Source organism: Halichoeres trimaculatus, unplaced genomic scaffold (genome assembly GCF_033239565.1).
Source record: "Halichoeres trimaculatus isolate MK-OKI-2021-1 unplaced genomic scaffold, fHalTri1.1 fHalTri1_scaffold_7, whole genome shotgun sequence".
Taxonomy (NCBI): domain Eukaryota; kingdom Metazoa; phylum Chordata; class Actinopteri; order Labriformes; family Labridae; genus Halichoeres; species Halichoeres trimaculatus.
Window position 1 is genome coordinate 30038655 of NW_027437185.1, and position 22622 is coordinate 30061276.

General features: G+C 39.5%; 1 protein-coding gene across 8 annotated transcripts in view; it reads right to left on the bottom strand.

The window, feature by feature from the left end:
- The window catches only part of diaph2 (diaphanous-related formin 2), a 483641-nt gene that overhangs the window by 358393 nt on the left and 102626 nt on the right, over positions 1-22622 (bottom strand). For all 8 annotated transcript variants that reach the window (XM_074674141.1, XM_074674142.1, XM_074674143.1 and 5 more), the window contains one exon: positions 10626-10765. In XM_074674141.1, the coding sequence (XP_074530242.1) occupies positions 10626-10765 (140 nt within the window). The remainder of the gene's footprint in view (positions 1-10625; positions 10766-22622) is intronic.

A 22622-nucleotide genomic window follows, 5' to 3' on the forward strand; every position in this document is an offset into this window, starting at 1 on the left:
ATTTTTATGTTTACTTTGAGCATTCTAGAGTAATTTTCTTAACCTTTTATGTTAATATCACTCAAAAAGAGAGCTGTGTGAATTGTTTTGTTTTAGGAACACTAATTTCACAAATGCAGGTCAAATTAGCTTAGACAGAGTTGCCTACAGGGGGCACCAAACTTAACATGAACTAAAGGTCCCTAGCAGTAGCTTTAATACTGGCAACTGGTAATTTTCTTAACTTTTTATGTATATATCGCTCAAAAATTGAGCTGGGAGAATTTTTGTTTAAGGAACACTAACTTCACACATGCAGGTCGAATTAGCTAGGACAGAGTTGCCCACAGGAGGCACCAAACTCAACATGAACTAAAGGCCCCTAGCAGGAGCTTTAATACTGGCTCAGATCACATGAAATTATGTAGTTTGCTCTAGTTTGTGTGGATTCTGAGTGAAAAATGTAGCCGTCGAGTAGTGCTGCACGATTTGGGGAAAAGGTGCGATTTGCGATTAGGTGGACGATATTGCGATTGCGATTGTGCTTGCAATTTGATAAAAAAAAGTTGTGTCATGATGAGTCTACAGACTTGCTTGGTTATCATGGAGAAAAATCTGAATTGCATGTGCTGACATTGCGATTGCGATTGCGATATCCTCTGTTGCGATTACGTAATTGCATGTGCTGACATTGCGATTGCGATTGCGATAATCGTGCAGCCCTACCGTCGAGTATCAATAAATTAAGGCTGGGGCGATATGCTACTCTTGCGATTCAAGTGTATCGCTATTTTTGGGATGCCGACTCAATTTAAATTGTGATTCTTTGATATTTATGATTTTTGCTTTTTTGAACACCGGACCGTGGGAAAAAGTTAAATGATGATAGAACCGTCTACAGACTATATCAGGAGTCATATTTTCCATAAAATACACATCATGTGAGTCAGGGAGAAACAATTCACCCCCTACTGGAGAAAAGTGGTAACTGTTTTTCCAATCCATTTTATAAACAAAGACTGAAATGAAGAATTTGAATTTAAAAAAAATAGATGTTTTAAAAAAGAATCATGATTTTGATACTGCCAAACAAAAAATGCCGATATCGATTTTTCACCCACCCCTGCAACAAATGTCAACATTTTGAAAACTACATCAGTATTTCATATGTTGCAGCGTCACACTTACGCATTACATCCTCAGATTCATCGTCTAGGTCAAACCAGGTTAAAAACCAACATTTCTGAATTATGCATGTCTCACTTTGTATATATCACATCGGGGCTGTAGCAGATATGAGTATCTTGGAGGTTAACAGATGGTGTCATAAAATGAAATAGGCATCACTCTTAAAATATATCCAGACACTGGGGACATTTATGTCTCCAAAATCATTTTCACTGCCTCTGAGGAAGAAGGGCGAACTCTGAAGTCAGCCGCAAGGGTAAAAACTAGTTAACTCGCTCATTCCTGACTGCTCGTCACGTCTCTTGAAGACAGTGTCATAACATTTGTGCCAAATTTTACAGGCAATAAAACTCCTTGGAAGCTATAAAAAGTGAATAATTATCCCGAGCAGAGAGTCAAAATAAGAGAGGATTCCCTAATGAGTGAAATTACTCTGTTACATCTAAAAAAAAAACAGGAGACCTGAGAATTCTTTGACTTTGACTTCTGATTTATATTTCATTATTTTCACATTTTTCTGTCCTTTTTCTTTGACAAGAGAGCGATCCATCTTATCAGAGGCCTGGATGGTGACTCTGGTCTGTAATAACACAAAAGTCTAGAGAGAAAGAAGTCCGACAACACAGTTGAAAGAAAACCTCACTGCAAAGCTTCCACTCCCACTTTACTTCTCCACTGTGGCAACAGCCAGAGCATATTTTGTGGCCCTGACAGGTTAGATTTCTGGATATGTGGCATCTCCCTTCATCCCTTCCTGGAGGATGTTAAATCTTGATCGTCATGGTTGGAAATCAAATTTCTATTTTTCCATTACTCTACAAGGTGATAGGAAGGGAAAAAATGTCGCTTGATCTTGAAATTTCAAAGGCATCAAGCAGGCATCAAAGTGTCCTGAGGTGGCCTGTCCCCTCTGAAGCCAACCAAGGACACCAAGATTTCTACAGCTTGATTTGGAAATTTCAAACTGACATTAAGCCTGATAGTGCTTAAGCGCCATCCATGAGAACAGAGCGAATACCGAGGATTAATTAATTTGGGACAACTCACAGAGATAGGGAGATATTTCCACATGAACACTGATGGAAGTAAAACATTTATTCATCTCTGCAAAGGATCTCGGAGCCTGCAGATTGATGTGTAATGTGCAGTCAAATCAACAGTCGCTGTTCGCACTCTGTGCCCCTTGAGATGTCCAGCCAGGGCTGTGGGTGGGTTTTTTTATTCAGCCCGTGAGACGTTCAGATGATAATTGTTCAAACAGTCACAATAGCAGATGGACAGATGGATATGCAGCTTTGAGATGGTGTTGATTGGCTGTTGTTCACACAGTGAGTGGGAGAAGCAGAGGGTGGACGAGACTGGGATGTAAGAGCACCACTGAATGCTAACAATAAAAAAATGTGTGCCACAGGAGAGGATTTTTTGACACCTTCTGATTATCTTAGTTTTAATTTTACGTGTAGGTAGCACACACATATATTCCACCTTCCCACGTGGGATTCAACTTTTCAGCTTTTGTATGATAATGCTGTAGTTCAACCATCTGGTCTGAGCAGAGTATTTAATAGTTTGAATCAAATAATACAGAAAGATAATAAGGTAAGGGAATATGAGCTCTTTGCTCAACCATTACAAGAGAGCTCCAGCACTGTTCTCTGCAGAGATAGCAGGGTTTCTCAGCTCCCCGCTCAATGCTTTATCAAGCTGGGCATCAGGACTGACAGTCAATAGGAAGAGCAGCTTTATGTTAGCAGGCATAGTAACTTCAAAGCTCGTAAAAAGCCTATTACTAGTGTTCCGTGCAGCCCTCAGTGCCGGGATACAAGCATTCAACTGAGAAAAAGCTGGTGAGACTGATTCCGACTCACAGACACCCTGCGTGGCAGAGCAGCGAGATCATCACAACAACCCACACCTCCAGTATCCAAGCCCAGAGTGAGAAACTCTGGCGTCAGCAAATGTCTCCCGCCTCCACACAAAAAAAAGACCCCACAAGAAAAAAGTGCCCCCGAGAAAATGCCTGACTTGTACCGTGAAGATTTCACATAATGAAAAGTTAGGAGCCCGGGTCCAATTTTGCTTAAATACGTCTCAGGGATCTGAGAACGGGCAGATCTAATATGGGAGTCACTGTCGGGATTTGACAGAGTCATAGTGTAATGCTGAAGGCTAAACATGGAGGATGTAGAAGCTGGAGCCATGTGTGTGCTCTGCTGCCAAAAACCACTCAAACCAAGATGTCCAATAATGGAGCAGCAGCTGAGTTAGATTAGAAAACATAATGTTTAACCCCACTGCCTTATAGTAATATTACAAAATGATGTGTTGCCTTATTGTAAGACATAATGGAAAAACATTAAAGTATTTTTCTAAGTGACTGTAATGATATATTTTACGATCCAGATATGAAATTTCTTAATTGTTTTTAAATTAATTTTATCAGAGTTTTCAAAATGTCTGAGGCAGAAAATAAAGAAATTGTTAGATGAGACGAAATGGAAGGCTGGATGGTGACAGCAGGATTTCTCTTCCACTAAAAGGCAAAAGTAAGAGGGTTGTAATTTTCTGTAAGTTGGCGTCTCACTTCTTGTCAGTGGATTAAGAATTAATGAAAAGTGGCTAGTCACTGTGACACTTCTAAATTAAGAGGAGAGTATCCAAATGACAAAATTAAAAGGGGGAGGATGAAGAAGAGGATAAATAATTGGCTGGGGAAATTTTTGACAGAGAGAGAAGTGGAAAGCATGTCAGCTGAGGAGAGGAGAGTGGAAACAGAGTGAGTAGCGGACGCTCCGGGCGATGCCATCTGTGGGTAGATCTGCAAAGGCTGCATGCCACACACCTGTGTGGAACTGCCTGGGAGATAAGGCCCTCAGCACAATGGCCCCGTGGCCACCTGTGCTGCCAAACAGGTGCACAGCCTAGCCAATTAAACTATTAGACAAACACAGGCCTCTGGGAGCAAATTAGCCGGCTGCCCAAACATCAGAGGAAAAACAAAAAGCAGTGGTAAGCACTCACTGTGAAGAACAACAGCTCTTTGATGGTGAGACTTTCATTTCTCTGTGTTGAATAAAGTTTCAATCTTTCAACGAACAAAGCGTTGACTTTGATTTTATTATGACATGACTGCTCTTTTGATACAGACATAAAAACTAAGGGTATCTTGTTTATGTTATGCAAGAGAATATCAATTTACTCTCCATTAATAAAGTCTCAGAGCTATACTCTGCTTATACGTTTCATCATTACCTCAAATACGACTCACAAATACATGTTACGGTCTCTGTTACCCCTCTAGATTATTGCACTTACAGAATGTACGCCTGCTTGTGATTCCCCAAAGTCTCATTAGTATGGGAGGTATAGCCTTAAATTATCAGTCTTCCATCAGTCAGTGTCCAGGAGGCAGGCACCCTATGTACTTTAAAAATAGACTTAAAACTTTCTTTTTCCATAGAGGTTTTTTTTTGTTTTGCTGGTTCAGGCTTGGGCTGACCTTTGGTTACACTGCCATAGGCTTAGATTTCCAGGATAAGTCTGACATACTAGGTTCCATCTGCTCCTCTTTCTCTCTAATACTAACTGTCTTGTATAGGGATGCACCAGTACCAATCAGTGGTATCGGTTATCGGTGTATTGGTGCATCTCAAGGCTTGATCGGCTCAATTCTTTCATTTCAATTCAAAACATTTAAATATTTCATTGTTTAAATAAGTATTAACTTCAGTAATTCCATCTACTCAATTTTTTGCCCTTTACCCAAAACAGTACCAGTCTTATACCACAGTAGGGCATGCAGGTTATTCTTTAACACTGGTATCAGATCGGTATTGGTCGATACCAAAGCCCAGGCATTGGTATGGGTATCGGTAGTGGTACTGTTATCGGTATGGGTATCAATATCAAAACCAGAAAAGTTGGATTGGTGTATCCCTCGTCTTGTAAGTAATCTGGACTTGCTCTTTGTGTTTAGTGTCTCAAGATAAGTTTGGTTATTAGATATTAAGAATTACATTAACCACTGGGTCAGGTCTTCAAACAATCCCACAGTTTAAGAAAACTGTAAAAAAAAAAAAAAAAAAGAAAATAAATAAATGAATACAACTTCTGAAAAGGCAGTTTTTGACACAAAGAATAAGTTAAAAGCAATAAAACTAGGGTATAGACATCCCATGAACAGCAGCTTAAGTCCTATCCACCAGAACGTCCAGGAACTTTTTACTTCCTGATACATTTCCAGGAGCTATGTGGCTCCTGCGGTCCAGTGTTTGTCTGAGTCTCCACCACAGGCTAAAGACCGGGTTAGACAAAATAAATGAGGCAAGTGGCGTATGGAGGGCAGTATGACAACGACATTAATGTAATACCCCTAAAGTAATTTTTAGTTCCCATTCCAGAGTTCCTAGTTCTGTCAAGATGTTCATAGTTCTGGGAATAAATTTTTGTGGTTTAAATAAATAAGTTCATATTGCCAGACTTTCCGCAGCTGTCTAATCAAATAAAGAGAAAAAAAGCATGGAGAATAATTTTTAAAGAACAATTATACTTCACAAGCTTGGGATGTCAACACGTAGATCTGTTTCTTGATGGTTAAATATGAAACAGGGACAATTCTGACATCTGCAAGCGTAGCCAAATTATTTTTAATCATGATTTAACTCAGGGTTTGATTTCCTATTCTTGCTATGAATTTAAATAGTTTTTTTTTTTTTTTTTTATTTACATCCAGAATGTTACAACTGATATCAAACTTCAGCTGTTTTGTATGTGGGTCCATTCATGTCAACATTTTAATGGTTGATAAATACACGGACCCCTGCTTTGAAATTCTTTTCTTTCAGATTTTTTTTTTCCTGAAACAGAAGGCGAGACAATCTTTGACAAAGTTTTTCTTGCCTTTTAACAAGGCAACCTAGAAAATAATCAGCTGTTTGTGAGATGCTGTTTTTTGGATGGGAGTTTGGCCCTCTAATGAGAAATGTGTTTCAATCCTACAAACTATGAGCTAAAACTACAGTAAAGTGAGAACAATAAATATATTTCATTATTTATTATTTCTTTAAGTGAAGTCTGAAAAAATTTATAACTGCTCTTTGATGAAAATCAAAAGAAGCACTTCTGTCACTGGATTACAGTTATCTTTAGTTTATGGTAACATATCACACAAAGGTTACATTTACATATATGGGTCAAAAAAGTAACAAACCAAGTGTGCTGTGTGTTGTGATCCATAACAATTAACTGCATTCATATTAATCAGCAGCAACCTTATTTATGTTTCAAGAAAACAATCAGTCCGTCTCCCTCAGGAGAGAAACAAGGAGGACAGCAAGGAGCAGGTGGATGGCTGCATGTGGCACTCACACACTCCTCCTCAGCACACACCCACAGGTGTGTTTTTTCCCTGGATGGACGTGTCCCTCTGTCAGAGTGACTCTTTAAAGCCCTGGTCCCTTACATGCCGGTCAAAGGTTCAACTATTTGAAAACAGCCAGAAGGCAAGACTGGCCTTGCTTACATCCCCTCGGCACCAGTTGGCCTTTCTGAGCGCCGGGGCTGACTTGCCTCCCCACGGCTTTCTTCATGCCGCAGAGACAGACTTCACAGCTCTGCAATCACTCAAGGGGTGATTATTTAACTGCTCAGCTATATAGTGCACAGTGTAACATGCTTACATAACAGTATGTGCAGTAGGGCAAAGCCAAGAGCGCTTTAACTCCATGTATGATTTCTCTGGCTGACTATGGAAAGCTAATGCCATCGTGTGAGCCAACGGAATCTCTCTCTGTGTTTGGTTGGATCATTTCCTTTCCTGGAGTTGATGTGGAAGAAAAGTGTAAAGAAGCCATAGGGTCATAACCAGAGCAAACTTTTGTTCCTTCCCCCACAACTTGTTAGCTCGGGATGTAGTGGTAATGCTTGTAGTAGCACAGAGATTACATAAAAGCCCCTCTGAGGCCATGCAGGCGAGTCCTTTTCTGTATTCCGAGTGAACATAAAAAAAGTGTTCCACTTATCCAATGACCATTTAAAATGCAGCATTCATTGATTCACATTAAGAAACATCCCCTCAATAGTTGGCTGGTAAATAATTTAAAGGATCCACTGTCACTAAGGGTTCTGTTGCACTGCAGGGACCAAATTAAAACCGAAGATCCCATTTACAAAAGAGCAGGCAGAGGTTTTGGGTAACGAGTACAGACAAGGCTACAAAATCACAAAGGCCACGGAGTGAATGGCTCAAAAGCAAATCAATGCTCATGAGGATGGAGCTGAGAACCACAAAATAATATTGATGAGACCTAAAATTGTGTTCAGCCTTAATCATTATAATTCAAGGAGCGATAGTACAGGCTGGTAAGTTTCATTTGGTTGACTGGAAGCATGTTGTTCACATTCACATGACACAAAGCCCTGTGCTTATTAAGGCCCCGAGAATGGCTGTTTCTCTGATGTGGAAAACTAAACTTCCTATCTATTAGAGCTTAATGGACGGAGGGGTCTGGAATGACTCCCAGTGACTGCAGCTCGTTTGGTCATTCTCCAAGCCTGTCTGAAAGTTAATGCTGTGAAATTTTTTTGTCCAACATAGCCAATCAGTCCACACAGGACAGGACCAACGGTGTTTCTGTGCGCACCAATTAAAATGTACAGATTCAGCAGACACTCAAACTCTCAGATATATGCACAGAGGTTTTCATGGCTCACAACTAGGTTGGGAGCGGCATACTTTCTAAATTATTAGGAATGGACATATTTTTCTTTCACTTGGTCAACTCACTTTTATTGCAAAACTTTGCTGCCTATCTTGGGGTGCTGATTCGGTTTAAATTGCGATTCTTTGATATGTACAGTTTTTGCGATTTTTAGTTCGCTTTTTAACTAGAGATGGGAATTGAAAAGATTTTGTCAATACCGATGCCCTTATTGATTCTGCTTATCGATCTGATTCTTTATCGATTCCCTTATCAATTCCTGTTGTGAATTCTCTTGGTACAAAAAGTAGCTATACAGGTTTTCTGTGTCAACAATATTTAATTGAGTTTATACTGTAAGTAAATAAAATGTAATAGGTCCCTGGGTCTCGATATTTATGGGAATAATTATACAGAAACAGGTAAAAATTGCACACAATGTGACGTTGATGTACTGTGTTGTAATATATCAATAATTCAAGTAGGCCATCTAGTGTCTCAAAGTGGCTATAGCAATGGTTTCAGTTGTTTACCTATATGTAAACAACACATGTTAGCATCAAGCTTGCGCTATTTTGCTATTTTGTTATTTTGGTAAATAAGGTGATTTATACCATTTCGAATGAACTGAATATGAATCTCCTGAGAGAGAGTAATGTACATTTCTTTATGAAGTCAGTTCTTCAGTAAAACTTCAAGCTGAAAATCCTGAATCAGAGTTTTCTTGAGAAACATAATCTAACTGCTAAGCTAAGAGGACTGGCGGCTCTGGCACAATGTAAAGAATTGATAAGCCCGAAGACTAACGATATCGATGGATTGAAACATTTCTATCGATTCTCAACAGGAACTGGTTTTCTATTCCCATCCCTATTTTTAACACCAGACCATTTGAAAAAGTTAAATAACAAGGATAAGACTGTACAGGAGACATATTTTCCCATAAAACGCACATCACATGAGTCAAAGAAAAACATTTCACACTCTGCTGGAAAAAACTGGAAACGGTTTTTCAAATCCAGTTTATGAACTAAGACTAAAATAAAGAATTTGAATTTGAAAAAAAAAAAAAATTGAGTATCCCAATTTTCATACTGTCAAACCAAAAATCCTGATACTTCGCAATTCAATTTTTCCTCCCACCCCTACTTAGTACTGTGAAAGGATTTGTGTTCTTCCAGGAAAGTCCCACCACAGATACTGAGAAATAGCTTTTAAAATAACTGATTTCACCACTGATGATCTAATTTTAAAAAGACAATAACATGAGACTATTTCAAGATCACTCATAAAGTCCTCACTGGACTTTTAAGGCACATTTTTATGATCGTTTATTATCCGTAAGCATTCCCCTTTAACACATGTGCACGTCTGGGCTTGATAAATACACTGTAACCAGGTGAGGGGGCACTCAGTATGAATTAAATCAATAACAACACTTAACACATTAAACCCAGAGAGGGAGAGGAAGGCAAGGGGGATGTGACGGACAAACTGATCGAATTAAATGTGAAAATCAGTGTAAGTAAACAGTACATTTCATTTCTGAGACATGTTTCTTGGCAGTAGTGAAAAACCACAGACATACTCTGCACTGAACATTTCAAATATCTTCCTCAGAGGCAGTTTTTGGCAGCGTTCTCAATGATACACTGGGACGATTACGAAACGGCAACACCTCTTCATCAGCTCAGTTCTATAATATCAGTTAAAAACAACTAATTCACCAAGTGTTGTCCTTGGATTACAGCATCCATAATGAAAACAGCATCAATGCAGATAGGGGCCTGAGGCAGAGAGACAATTGGGCAGCCTCTGAGTTTAACATTAAGGAAAAACCCAGATGCAGACAAAGTAAAAAGGGACAAACCTTTGAAAAGTGACCAGAAATAGACAATTAGCGTAAGGCTAAACAAAAGTTGTAGGAAAGAATTACATTTTTCCCTTTTCTGCATTTTCAGACATGAATGCAGTCTTGCTTTAAAATCTGTATTTAACACAAACAATACTATTTTAAGCCATTCATCAAATTTACAAACATTTACTAGTGTTTAATTATTAAATTAAAGTTGTTTTTTGTTTCCTTTTTGGTTTTCAAATGTTAGATTGACCATACAAGATATTTTGGTTCTGATAAAATTTAATTAGATGATTGAATAAACAATTGTTTTTCATTCATTCATTTTCTGAACCGCTTATCCTGTGCAGGGTCGTGGGTGGCTGGAGTCTATCCCAGCTGTCTCTGGGCGAAAGGCGGGGTAACCCTGGACTGGTCTCCAGCCAATCACAGGGCTGACACTTAGACAGACAACCATTTACTCTAACACTCACACCTACGGACAATTTAGAGTGTTCAATTAACCTATTGAGCATATTTTTGGACTGTGGGAGGAAGCCAGAGGACCCACGCATGCACGGGGAGGACATGCAAACTCCACACAGAAAGGCCCACCGGCCAAGCTGGGAATCGAACCGGTGACCCTCTTGCTGTGGGGCTGCTGCGCAACAAATCCAAAAAGACTCATCCAGAATAATCAAACATGAAACTAAAAGTAACTTGCAGCCCAGTATCAGACTGCAGTGAAAAACACTAACAATTCAAGATAAATGAGACTAATTTTGGTGAAATGTTAGTTGTGACATTCTTTGGAGGCACCCCTGTTGTTGGCTTTAGTATTTGTGACAGTCGTGATTTTTAAAAAATTATTTCTTGTACAAAAGAACAGTTTTAAAAGCACACAAATAGCTGGAGTTGCTCACCTGACAGGATTACTTGTGAGAGAAACTCTGAGAGACTCCAGGCAGTTGAGCAGCTTCTCTTCTGTGATGCCAGACCGCAGCTCGTGGACATATTCCTGGGATGAAAGCGTACACTCATGCTTGCTGTTTCTCAGTCCTCCCTGTAAATAAACACCAAGAGGACAATTATTAGATTATCTTCATACTCTGCAACATTAATGTTGTAATCAATTACAAAGAGAGGTGCTGTGAATACCCCTGTAGAACACCCATGTATAATTTGCAGGATAAGCATTGCCCTAAATAAACTCAATTTAATGAACAGCTACAGGCCAAAACACTCATAAAACACTATGAAGGGAAATTGTGAGTTTGTTAAGTAGCCTGTGTTCTCAGTAGATGTTGTTGTTGTTGAGACTTGATTCTCACAAAGCTGCCCAAATCTTCTGTGTTTTACATAAAAGATGAGTGAGGGTCTAGAAATGTGTTGGCCAATTTCTGCTTCGCTCAATCTGCCAATACTCTAATGATGGACTGTACTCGCAGAGAGCCAAACACTGGCTCTGTGCACTATCTGCGGCTGCTCCTGCTTGAAGTAAATGGATTCTTGTGTATAATCTCCACAGAGGGCCCTTGGGACGTGTTGCTACACTGATGCTTACACAATGAGACTACCTATTGGCATCGATACACACACTCACACCGCAGCGGGGGAAACACACATTTACACACTGGCTCTGCAAGCACACAGTGAAGTTGTGCGTTACATTGAGCTGCAGCCTGATTCAAGGGCTGAGGAGAGATTGATCTATTGCTGGCTTGACGTTGTTGCCACACAGTCATACAGTATGCACAATGTTGTAGAAATAAAGAGGCTTTGATTGTAAATTGATACAGTCCGCTATGGTATCTCACAACAAATCCGTGTTAAATGAGTCCTTTTTAGGTTTGTTGTGGAAATGAAATATATTTCAGGTGGGGGTCAAGTTAGAGATACAAAACAAAATGTAAAAACAACACACAGACACGCCATCGCATATGCCTGAACCAGACTGCTGGGCCAAGTCATCGTCACTGTGTTCATCCCAGACTGTTTGGTTCCCCACAAAGTGAGCTGTGCTAATAGGCAGTTTGGAAAGTAATAAGCCAGCTCATTTATCTGGAGAAAAGAGAGGCCTGCTGCTCCTTTGCAATGTACAGTTAACATGAAAGAACCTGCTTTTTGTGTGTTGGAAAAAGCCGAGGCAGTGTGACAACAGCAAGCTGCCAATAATGCTGAGCTGTAGGTGTAAACACAGCGCCTTGTGTGACTGGATATCATTATGATAAAAAGTATTTGTTTGATAAAGGCTGATGTTACATCATGTTTCTTGACTGGCAGAGGTTATTCCTGCCAAACCCAGGTAGAAACCATCCTCCCACAGTCAGTGTTGAGATGACTTTAATTATTCAGAGTGGAAATGTAAGCACACAAAGCCTACCTCTCAAGTAACACCAAAAGACGTGTAAACAAGGATCTATTGTTCCCAAAGCAAGATTGAATTTCACCATTCTCTTTCTTTTGCAGAGACCACACAATACTTTTTTTTTCCTTTTAGTTCATTTCTGGCATGGCTTTAGACATTTTTTTTCTCTCCTGCTTTTGTGATACCAGCACTGACACTGGCAAAGAAAATAGTAAAATCTCAAAGCAAATCTGAAACCTGGGAGTGTGCTTTCAGATAATTGTCTAGTTCTCAGAACTGCAGTTTGATTTTGTGAGAAATCAATTTTCGGTGCTTTTATCCCTCTTTCTCTTCTTGATCTACACAAACACTCAGGCCATTCATCTTTTTTTTTTCAAGTACCGTTGGGTGAATGAGTGGGAGTGACTGTCTCAGCTTTTATCTGACTGAAGGTAGTTATTAAGCCTTTGGGAGAAAGAAGAATCCGTCTCATTACTATCTATGTTTTTCAACTATTAGCTACTACAAGAGTCTTTGTAGCAGATGTCTACCTAACACAATTCTTACCGTCTCTTTTTGGTATTGACTCTGAACTCCAAACATGAAATGAAACAGATTATACTGTTTGAGGAAAGCACAAGCAGACAGAGAAAAGATAATAAGAAAGAGAAATACTCCAGACACTTAAAAACTAAAGGTGAAATGTGGGACTCAAAACATGCAGGTTTTAAGTAAGACAATGATGTAGAACTTTCTTTTTTGCTTTGGCATTGACAAATATTTTACCAACTGCACAAGTACCTGAAAAATATCCCTTTGCTCTTAATCTCTGAGTGGCACTGCTTATTTTTGAGAGCTTAAAAAACTGTTTGTTTTGACTCATTTTCGAAAGAGGTTCCTTGGATTTAAAATCTTTGTATTCAATGATCTGTGACTTTGTGTCCCTGGATCTAACAAAACCATTTTTATTACTTCTAACCATCAACTGTGAAGCCAAAACTGACTTTATTAACTCTTACAAGTACAAAAGAATAATAATTAGCATTAGCATCGTAGCGCATGAGCTACGATAAAACAGGCTCTGTCATGAGGTGTGTGCTACAAAGGTATGCTGAAAGGATTTTACAAAGGAACTGTGTTGGCTAAGATGGTTGAAATAATGTGGATTATGATTAAATAACTAGACATTTCTGTTTTGGGGTTGGTTTTAAAACACACGTTCAAAGGCAACAGAGAGAAATGTTTGAAATATGTCTGTTAGCCTAACTTCAGAATGTCTATGAAAATTGACTCAACAAATATAAAATAATCATTGCTCATCTTGTTAGTTGTTTGTTGTATTAATTCTGTCGTATAAAATACAATTATATTTTGTATTATGTCTAGACCTGTACTTTCCTGCTACTTAGCTCGGTGATGATATCTAACAAACCCTTTTTTTCATAAATTGTAAAGAGAGCGACGTATTTAGTGTTTTTTTTTTAGATTTTAAATGTCAGTTCAGTGTCAACACATGTTGTAAAGAACAGTTCATTAAAGTCTCTGGTTGGATATGAACTACTATCCAACTGTGTCTGGATCATTAAGCAGCTTAGATGTACCTTCCATGCTCATTATTTAAACACCTGAAGAAGAAAGGGCTCACTGATCCCCAGGGGAGATCCTCCCATATATAGGTGTCTGAATCTGGAGTCTTCATTATCCAATAAGGCCAATAATACCTGGACAGGAGCTTATAATTACTGCTCAGTGCTGAATCAATTCAACAGTCTCAAATTGGTACAATCCAAGCACGTAAGGATGGAAAAACACATAATAAACAAAAGTTTTCTTTCTGCACAAAAAGACAGGAGGAAATCATTTATTACAGTAGGCATTCAGAGGCTGAAGATTGATGGGAGGGCAGTGTAATATGCTGTTTCTCCCCTGAAAATATCATTCTTGATTGTTGCACTCATCACAGCAGTCAAACTCAGGCTGAAGAGACTGCTGAGGGTTTTGAAAACACAGGGCTGTCCGCAATGGATCGGTATAGATGAATAGCAAATGCTAAAACAACCAAGCTGGGTACACAGTGGAGAGGGGATCTGTCAGCACTGAGCTGAAAAAAGGGTTGAAAAATAATGGCAGATGAGATGTATTGAAGCCAGAGTGGTGGGTTCTATACAAGTCTGAAGACATATCACCTGCCATCTGGCAGGGGCTCAACTTTAGGGGTTTGGAGGCTAATAAAATGTACTGATTTTCTTATTTCAAGGGCACCCTGCTAGCATGGGTAGACAAATGCTCCACTATGATTTCCAAAACAATACACATTAGCACATGTAGGAACTTGATGGGTAACAGTTATTGTGTATCCAGTCCTGACGTATAAGATATTTCAGTATGGGGAATCAGGGATGAGGTGTAGGGTATGGTCAAAAGTATCAGGTATACGAAATCAGATATCAGGTATCAAGAATCAGCTATCAGGTAGGGGGTATAGTATATCAGCTGCACTGCAAAAACTGAAATCTTATCAAGTGTTTTTGTCTTATTTTCAGTAAAAATGTGTTTTTAGACTTAATATGGGTCACATTCAACTGACCAGTCCAGAAAAATGTCTTATTACAAGTTATTTAAAGACAAAAATGAGGTCTGAACTGCTTGTAACTAGTATAAAATCTGCCAATGGGACTAAAGACAAGTTACCTGTATTAAGACATTATTCTAGTTTCAAGCAATTTTTTCTTTTTCCATTGGCAGATTGTTTTTTTACTTGTTACAAGCAATTTAGAACTTATTTTTGTCTTTAAACAACTTGAAACAAGATTTTTTTTTTCTTGACCAACAAGTTGAATGAGGTGCATATCAAGTTGCATCAGAAAATTTTTACTTAATATAAGACAAAAACACTTGATAAGACTTAAGTTTTTTTGCAGTTTAATAAATATTGGCTATAGGTGACTGATTCAGATACTGGGTACCAGGTATCAGTAATCAAGTATGGGGTATCAGGTGTGGGGTATTGACAAATGTACAAGTAAAAAAACAGATACACTAATCATAAACCCCAAAACATCAACTGTTTTTAGGAATAACTTCAAGTTTTGGTCGTTTCAAACAAACTTTTTCAATGAATATAGCGTTGAATTGTGAAACTTGGTTTTAATCAATACTCAAGTCTTGTGTGTTGCAGCTCCAAGAAGGAAATAGTAAACGTCTTTTTCTACAATATAAAGACAGCATAAATAAAACACTTACAAATTCTACCAGAACAAGCTGTTCAATGTGTTTCCATTTTTAGGAATGGATCATTCTGCATCTACATTTTCAGAACATTACTTCCTCTATAATACAGAAAGCAGTGAGAGGAAAACACATCAGCCACTTTTCATTTATCTTCTTCCCTCTCAGTAGTTCCCAGCAGGCACACCACTATGTCCAGAAAAGCTAGAGCTCTGGTTTCACCGCATGCTCTGACCTCTGGAAACCAAAGACACTGACCATAAACTGCTTTTTCATGACCCTGTCCTAAATCAATGAAATCCTTTGGGATCATATCAACATTACAGCACCACACTGGCAGCAGGGAAACAATCTGAAGATTAGGGGATGGGTGGAGAAAGGGGGGGAAATACCTGACGGGTACTAGGTGATAGAGTTTTCCCCTTTAGGCTTGCAAAAAAATGGTCAACAAAAGAAAAGACCCTCGAGAAAAGAAAGTTGGAGGGATCGGGGAGAGATACCGGGAGGGTAGGAAGACGTAAAAAAGACGCGGAGGAAATATACAGGAGATAGAAGAAGCAAGCTTTGGATACAAAAGGAGAGAAAGTCAGGGCACAAAGATAGAACATCAGGAGAAACTGTAACCTCAGCCATAGAGGACAGACACCGCCTTTTGACCACTGCCTCGAGCCTCATCTCCTGCCGCTTATTGAATCCCCTATTTGTCGATAACAGTATTTCCTGCCAAAGAAAATAGTGCTGGGAGCAATTACTTCAGCGAGCCTGTCAATTTCATTTTGGGGGGTTAGGGGAGCATTGAGGCTCATTCCCTTCCCTCTCTCCATCACCTCTGTCTGCCTTCTCTCTGCGCCGAGAGGGGGAGTGACAGAGTGCTGTGCCTTTCTATCGAGGGCAGGGCAGGGAGACAATGCCAAGGCGGCAGCACCTCCACATGTCATCTTCACCTGTAATGAGCCTATAACAAGCTGGCAGCAGACTCAGTGCCCGGTGCTCGGCGCACTCAGGCAGACTGATAGATACATTATTCAGCTTCTTTGTCAGCTTACTGGAAAAGCGCATGGCTGCAGCGTGTCTGGCCTGGAAGCAGTGAGAAAGCTGATTGTCACCGGCTCCTTCTATTCAGTCTGCCCAACAACCTCCCTCTCTATGTTTTCTCCCTCACTCACTCTCAGTCCTGCAGACAAATGTTGCACATAAGCCATCAACTAAACAATATATCCCTGAGTCTCCTACCTCTCATTGCACAGTGATAAAGAGGTGTAATTAGTAGATGTCTGAGGATGAGAACAACAGTAATGCACTTTTGTCTTTGCGATTCATCACAGCATGAATTTGAATGATTTTTTTGGATGATTACTGAGAAAGTTATCCCAAGCTCTGTGTCTGGATGTACTCTAACCTTACTGAGAACCAAAGCCCTGACACATCTTGAATGATGTGGCTCGTTACAGCTCTGCATGGCATTTGAAGGGCACAGATGTTGCAATCAGCTAATTTTGGAGCCCTATTGTAAAAGACTGAAAAAAAAACTAGAACAGAACTGCAAAACTCTACCTTTGAGCTGGTTTAAGTGTGAACACACTTAGAAGTGATTTGAAGGAGCCTGCCTCTCTTAATGCAATGGCACAGGGGTCTGCAACCTTTACTTTCACAGGAGCCGTTTTGCCTCAAAATCTAAAGACTTTAAGGTGTATAAAATTAAATACATAGTTAAAATCTTGTGAATAGATATCTAAACAAGAAGTCTTTTGGAATAAATGAAAGTGTACATGTGATGTTTTAGTTTTTTATTTTTTAATATATTATTGAAATTTTCACAAAATTTCAAAATTCGCCAAAATAATTTAGAAAAGGATTCAAAAACGCTAAAAATGTGTAAAAACTAAAAAAAAAATTGAAATTGAAATTCCAAAAATAAAAAAATGGCAAAAATGGCAAAAAAAAAAAAGAAACTTAAAAAAACTGGCAAAAATGTCTTTCTGTGACATTTTTGCAAGTTTTTTTTTTTTTTTTTTTTTTTTTTCAATTTAAAAAAATACTTGCATTTGATAACATAAATGATAATGTTGCTTAACTTGCCATTTTCTTTTTTTTTACATCTTGCCACATGCCTCAAGCATTTTTATGAGTCCGGCGGGTTGGCAGTTAATTAATCCATCCACACAGAACTGTATTTTCTATTTTCTAGATTTGTCTTTTTGTAGATTTAGTTATCTTACAAGGGGTAAAAAACTTGAGGTTAACCACAGGGGCATGGAATGTTGGTGGGCTGTTGTAGTAGGTGATTACTTCATTTAATGTCAACGTCGTTTCTCATCAATACTTTTAGTAAGAATAATAAAAATTCTTTATTTCAATATTTTTTAAAGTTACAAGGAGCCGCAGCAAAGGAGTCACAGAGCCGCATGAGGCTCCAGAGCTGCAGGATGAAGATCCTTGCATTTGCCCAAGCTTGTTTCTGCTCCCTAAATCTACTCTTTTGGACTTCTGAACTAAATCCTGACACTTACACCTAAATTTCTGCTATGACAGAAATTTAGGATAGCAGACAGAGTACTTTCCTGAAGTGGAAGCAGACGAACTACCTGTTTTGTTAAGTATAAGTCTCTAAATAATTTTATACAAATGCAGTATCGAAACAGACCTTGTGGAATAAATCTATTCTTGTTGAATAAAGCAATTCACTTGTGCAGTGGCAATTGATGTTCCACCACAAAACGTATGCAATTGTACATGACCATACATCACCAATGCTGGATCAGCAGCAGAGTGACCTTGCCACAACCATTTTGTGAGTATTTCTGCGGATCGGAGGCACATCAGAGACGCAACAGTTCTGTTGAGAACAAGCACTGTAAAAGGTCTCTCAGAGTTCACAATAACTCCCTCTTCTTGCCCTGAAACTCAACATGACAGAGTGAACATGTGCCCATCGCCCTGTCAGTTGGACTAACAGAAATAACTTTGTGTGGAGGACGAGTCATATGAAGGAAAACATTCTGATGTTGAGATTGTGATATTGTTGACAGAACAGCGGCCTTGCAGGGCAGAACTAGAGGGAATACCAAAGTAAAAATACAACATTTCAAATAATGTCTCGATACAATATGTTCCTGGGAGGTAGAGAAAAAAAAACACACAGACACAAACCCCAGTTGCCTACATACACTCAAAAAAAAGTCTGCAGACAAAAAGTTATGGAATAATGAAAAATCTAATTACTCCTTCTTTGTGGGTAATTAATGAAAATTACTGGAGCACCCTACTGCTCTCTGTAAAAATAAAACAGATACAATCTGTGCAATTAGTGCACATCATGCTGTATGATAGCCACGTTACAGCTTAATTTCCTGCTCATTAGAGGCTGCTACATTAGTCAAAGGGGGGAGATGCCACAAGAATGGGTAAAAGAGAGTCTGCAGACAGGTAGCTGCAAATGTCACACGTCTCACCATTTCCCATATTATACACACATGACCTATAAGTAACCCTGTCAACAAAACTCAGCAAGGAAATAGGGATTGCACGCAACAATGACAAACTGAAAGGTGCTATATAAATGAGGAATGTTGCATTTAACACAATCTAAAGTTTGGCATGTGTTGGTGGCAGCAGTGGTAAAGGTCAAAGGGAACACGGATCAGTTGAGATGCTGCCTGGCTGGACAATGAGTTTTCCCCTGCCCTACTTAAAGGACAGAGTCCTGCCGCCGGCTGATAAGACATTTCATCTCGCCACCAGGGCGCAGGGCTCCCAGCTCAGTGGGGGATTTCCCACCAGACCATGTGGCCAAGCATTTCACCCTTTTCACTTCCTCATTCTGTTTTTTCCTTCCTCCTTCCTATCTGTCTGTCGCTGTCTCTCACTCTAAGGTGTTTTTGAACTCTTGGTGACAGCCACAGAAAGTGTGTGTAGCCGCGCACACTCAGGGCTCGTCTTTCTTCTTTTTCTGTTGTATTTATTTTCTCCCATCTTCTACAAGTTTTGGTCAGAAAGAAATCACAGACGGCGTGCAACAACAACTTGCTGATAACAGAGACACAATTAGGCCTAAAACATTTCCTCAACAATCAGGCTGGTGGCATTATATCGTCTGTCCAGTCTAAACAAGCTCCCGCAACAGCGAGGCGGACTGAGAAGAAAACACAAAACAGAAACAATGAGGCATTAGGCTGGAAGCAGCATGAAAATAACTCTGCAGGGTTCACTTTGTAAGAAACACTGGGCACTGGCCAAGGCGTCATGGTGTTTATTGTATGTGTAAGTAGGAGTGTGTGTATGTGGGTGTTTGTGTCTATATGTTGATCCCCACAGTCTGGGGGAAGCAAACCCAATGACAACAGCAACCACAAAACCTGAGGATTATATTTGTGCATTCCTTCCCTTTATATTTTAACACAAAAGTGCCCACAATAGTTTGTAAAAGTAAATCAATTACAGAAAGAGTACACTGCCTCTGTTTTCATCTGTGCTGTGTGTGCATGTGTGTGTAAACAAAATATATTAAAGGGTGCATGTAAAAAGATATGGGGCAGCTCAACCATGGGTTTGAATAGATGAGATTTATTAATTCAGAACCAGAATTTATAAAGGATCTTTTTTTTTATTAAAGAAAGGCCATGTTCTCATAAATGGGCTTTAAACTTTTAAACAAAACAGAAAGGAACAGCCCCGCCTCCCTGTTTTTGTCTAGAATAATTCATGCAACAATGAATAAAGGATGCCTCTGTGTTTACAGAAAGAGTCTTAACATGACAACAATAAAAGATGTAAAATGCATTCTCTCAGCCCCTCGGTAGAAAAAACAAGAAATAAATGTGATTCCTGCAGTGTGAACCTTTTGCACAAAAGTATTTTTATTACATTCTTTCAACATTCAACATTCATCTCTGACTCTGTTGTAATGCAACTTATTTGTCATATTCCTCTCTTACAGTGCAATAATGAAGCATAATTGTGCTTTTAAATCAGTTTCAACGGCAGGGTTGGTGTATTTGTTGCCACAAGCATCAGCATTAAGTGCTTCTGTATAATAACAGTAGATGACCTGCTCATCATACTTCATCTAATGTTTCGATTTTACAGACTCAAGCAAACCTGCTCAACAGTTGGATGGCACAAACAATGGACACCTCAAGCAATCATCTTCCTCCTCATTATCAAATGTTTTATCATCATACTTTCTCCTTGGAGTTGTAGAACCTTTGAGAAGCTCTGAAGTAAGGATGGGTATTTTAACCCTTTGAACCTTTCAATAATCATTAGGAACTACTGTTACTGCTCCTTCTGCTGAGTGCTCTGCTCCGTGTGTAGCTCTTGTAGACTTGTGTTATGCTAGTTTGTAGGGGTGCACCGATCACAATTTTCCGGCCAATCACCAATCTTTAAAAAGTCTGACCTGCCGAAACTAATTTGGGTCGATACCGATACTGATTTTTTTTTTTTTTTTTTTCAAAACGGACAGCGTATACCTTAAATGTTCCAATGTTTACATTTTAACTTACACAATCAATAAAGTGTCCTGATTTTTCTCAGGGCAAAAAGCGATGATGGCTGGCTGTCAGACCTTTCCTGGAGGTATATAAGATCAGTTCAAAATGTAAGGATGGGCCAATCACCGATTCCCCAAAATTAAGCAAATCGACACTGATCAATCGGCCGACCGATCGATTGGTGTATGTCTACTAGTTTGGCCTAGCAAAGTTTGCACTTGACCTTAGTTCAGTCAGGAACACTCTTATCATACATTGAACCATTTGTTGCCAAATGGATACAGCTAGAATTGGCGTTAAAGCTCTGCTTTTCAGAGTACTCCCTTGGTTAGACAAGCAGCCTGCTAAGTACAAAGCAAAACTCCTATACCTTCATACACATTAAGAGGAGGTATACAGATCAATAGGGTACATACATAGAGCCCTTATAGGAGGAGGCTGGAGGAGGAGGAGGAATTATTAAGACAACAGCGGCGGGGTAGCAAAGAGGTAGCAGGGATAAGGGAGAGTGAAGACAATTTAAGTGAGTGAAGTGATTTAAATACACCGCCTTGTCGTCAGACACGTTGTGATTGGTTGAAAAGGGTTGGTGACTGAACATGAGCCTGTCAGCTGATCACAGCTGGGCGTATGACTTCTGTGTCCTGCATGAACTTAAGCTGACTTCATTTTTGTTTTGTTTTGTTTTTTGAAATTAAATATGCTATGCTATCCTCTTTTGACAACCAACAGTCCGTGTGGTTTTCCAAATCTCACAGACCCACTCCAGTTTTAGTAGTATCTGCCATTAATGCTTTCTGCTTCTTTCAGTTTTCATTGGAAGCTTTCAGAAAGGCTTCAGTCACCACATGCCAGCTGCAACAAACGTAATGTCAATTCTTTTCAAAGTAAGGACTATTCAAATATTACAAGATTCTGACTTATCCCTAATCTGCAGTGACAACCACTGATTTACAAAGGTCCCAGCAAGATCCCAACAGAAAGATCAATGAGGGATGATGACAGTCCAAAAGGCATAGGAGGCATATGGAGGCTGTTGTAGGGAGAAATCTTGAGTATTGACCATGGCCCATCTTTGCTATGAATTGGCACAGGTATTCTACATCAACAGATAGCCCTGTTTACAGAACACAGGTCCAGAATTGCCCATTATGCCCACCTGAAGGCCCACAAGAGCCCCAAAGGAGAACAGACACACACCACCCCTAGTTACACCCACTGACAATGATAGTATCATTTAACGTTATACAACCTCTTCTCTCCAACCACCACTTCCTGTTTACACTGATTCTGCCTCACCTATGCTACTTTTGTTACCATCTCCTTTAGGTTTAGCAGCAGAATGACTTTGCCCAACCTTAACACCTCTATGACATTTAAACCAAAGGCGAGATATGAGGTGTGAATATCTCACCTTGAACCTGTGATACGAAAGAAGCTATAGAAGAAAAAAAAGAGAGAAATATTCCCTGTTGCCTACTTCCTCTAACCCTAAACCAATTAAATACTTCCAATGTCACAGCAGAAGTCAGTTCAATGTTAACATGTTTATGATATTTCAACCTTGACTCTTACTCCCCTTGCAGTTAAAGGGTTACTGTTTTCACCTCACTGAAATGTCCCACACCTCATCCTTTCTCTTTCACACTTTTAACTCTAGCCTGACCCAGCCAGCCAGACAGTTCAAGCTCGAGAAAATAACACACACATTTACACACACACACTGAGCATGTGCGTCCTGGCTGTGCCCCAGATGTGGACAAGGGGAGGGCAGGCCAACAGGCACCGTCAGCAAAGTCCCTTGGCTTTAATCCCGCTGAAAGTCGACCTGCAGAATACCATCATCAGTGTTT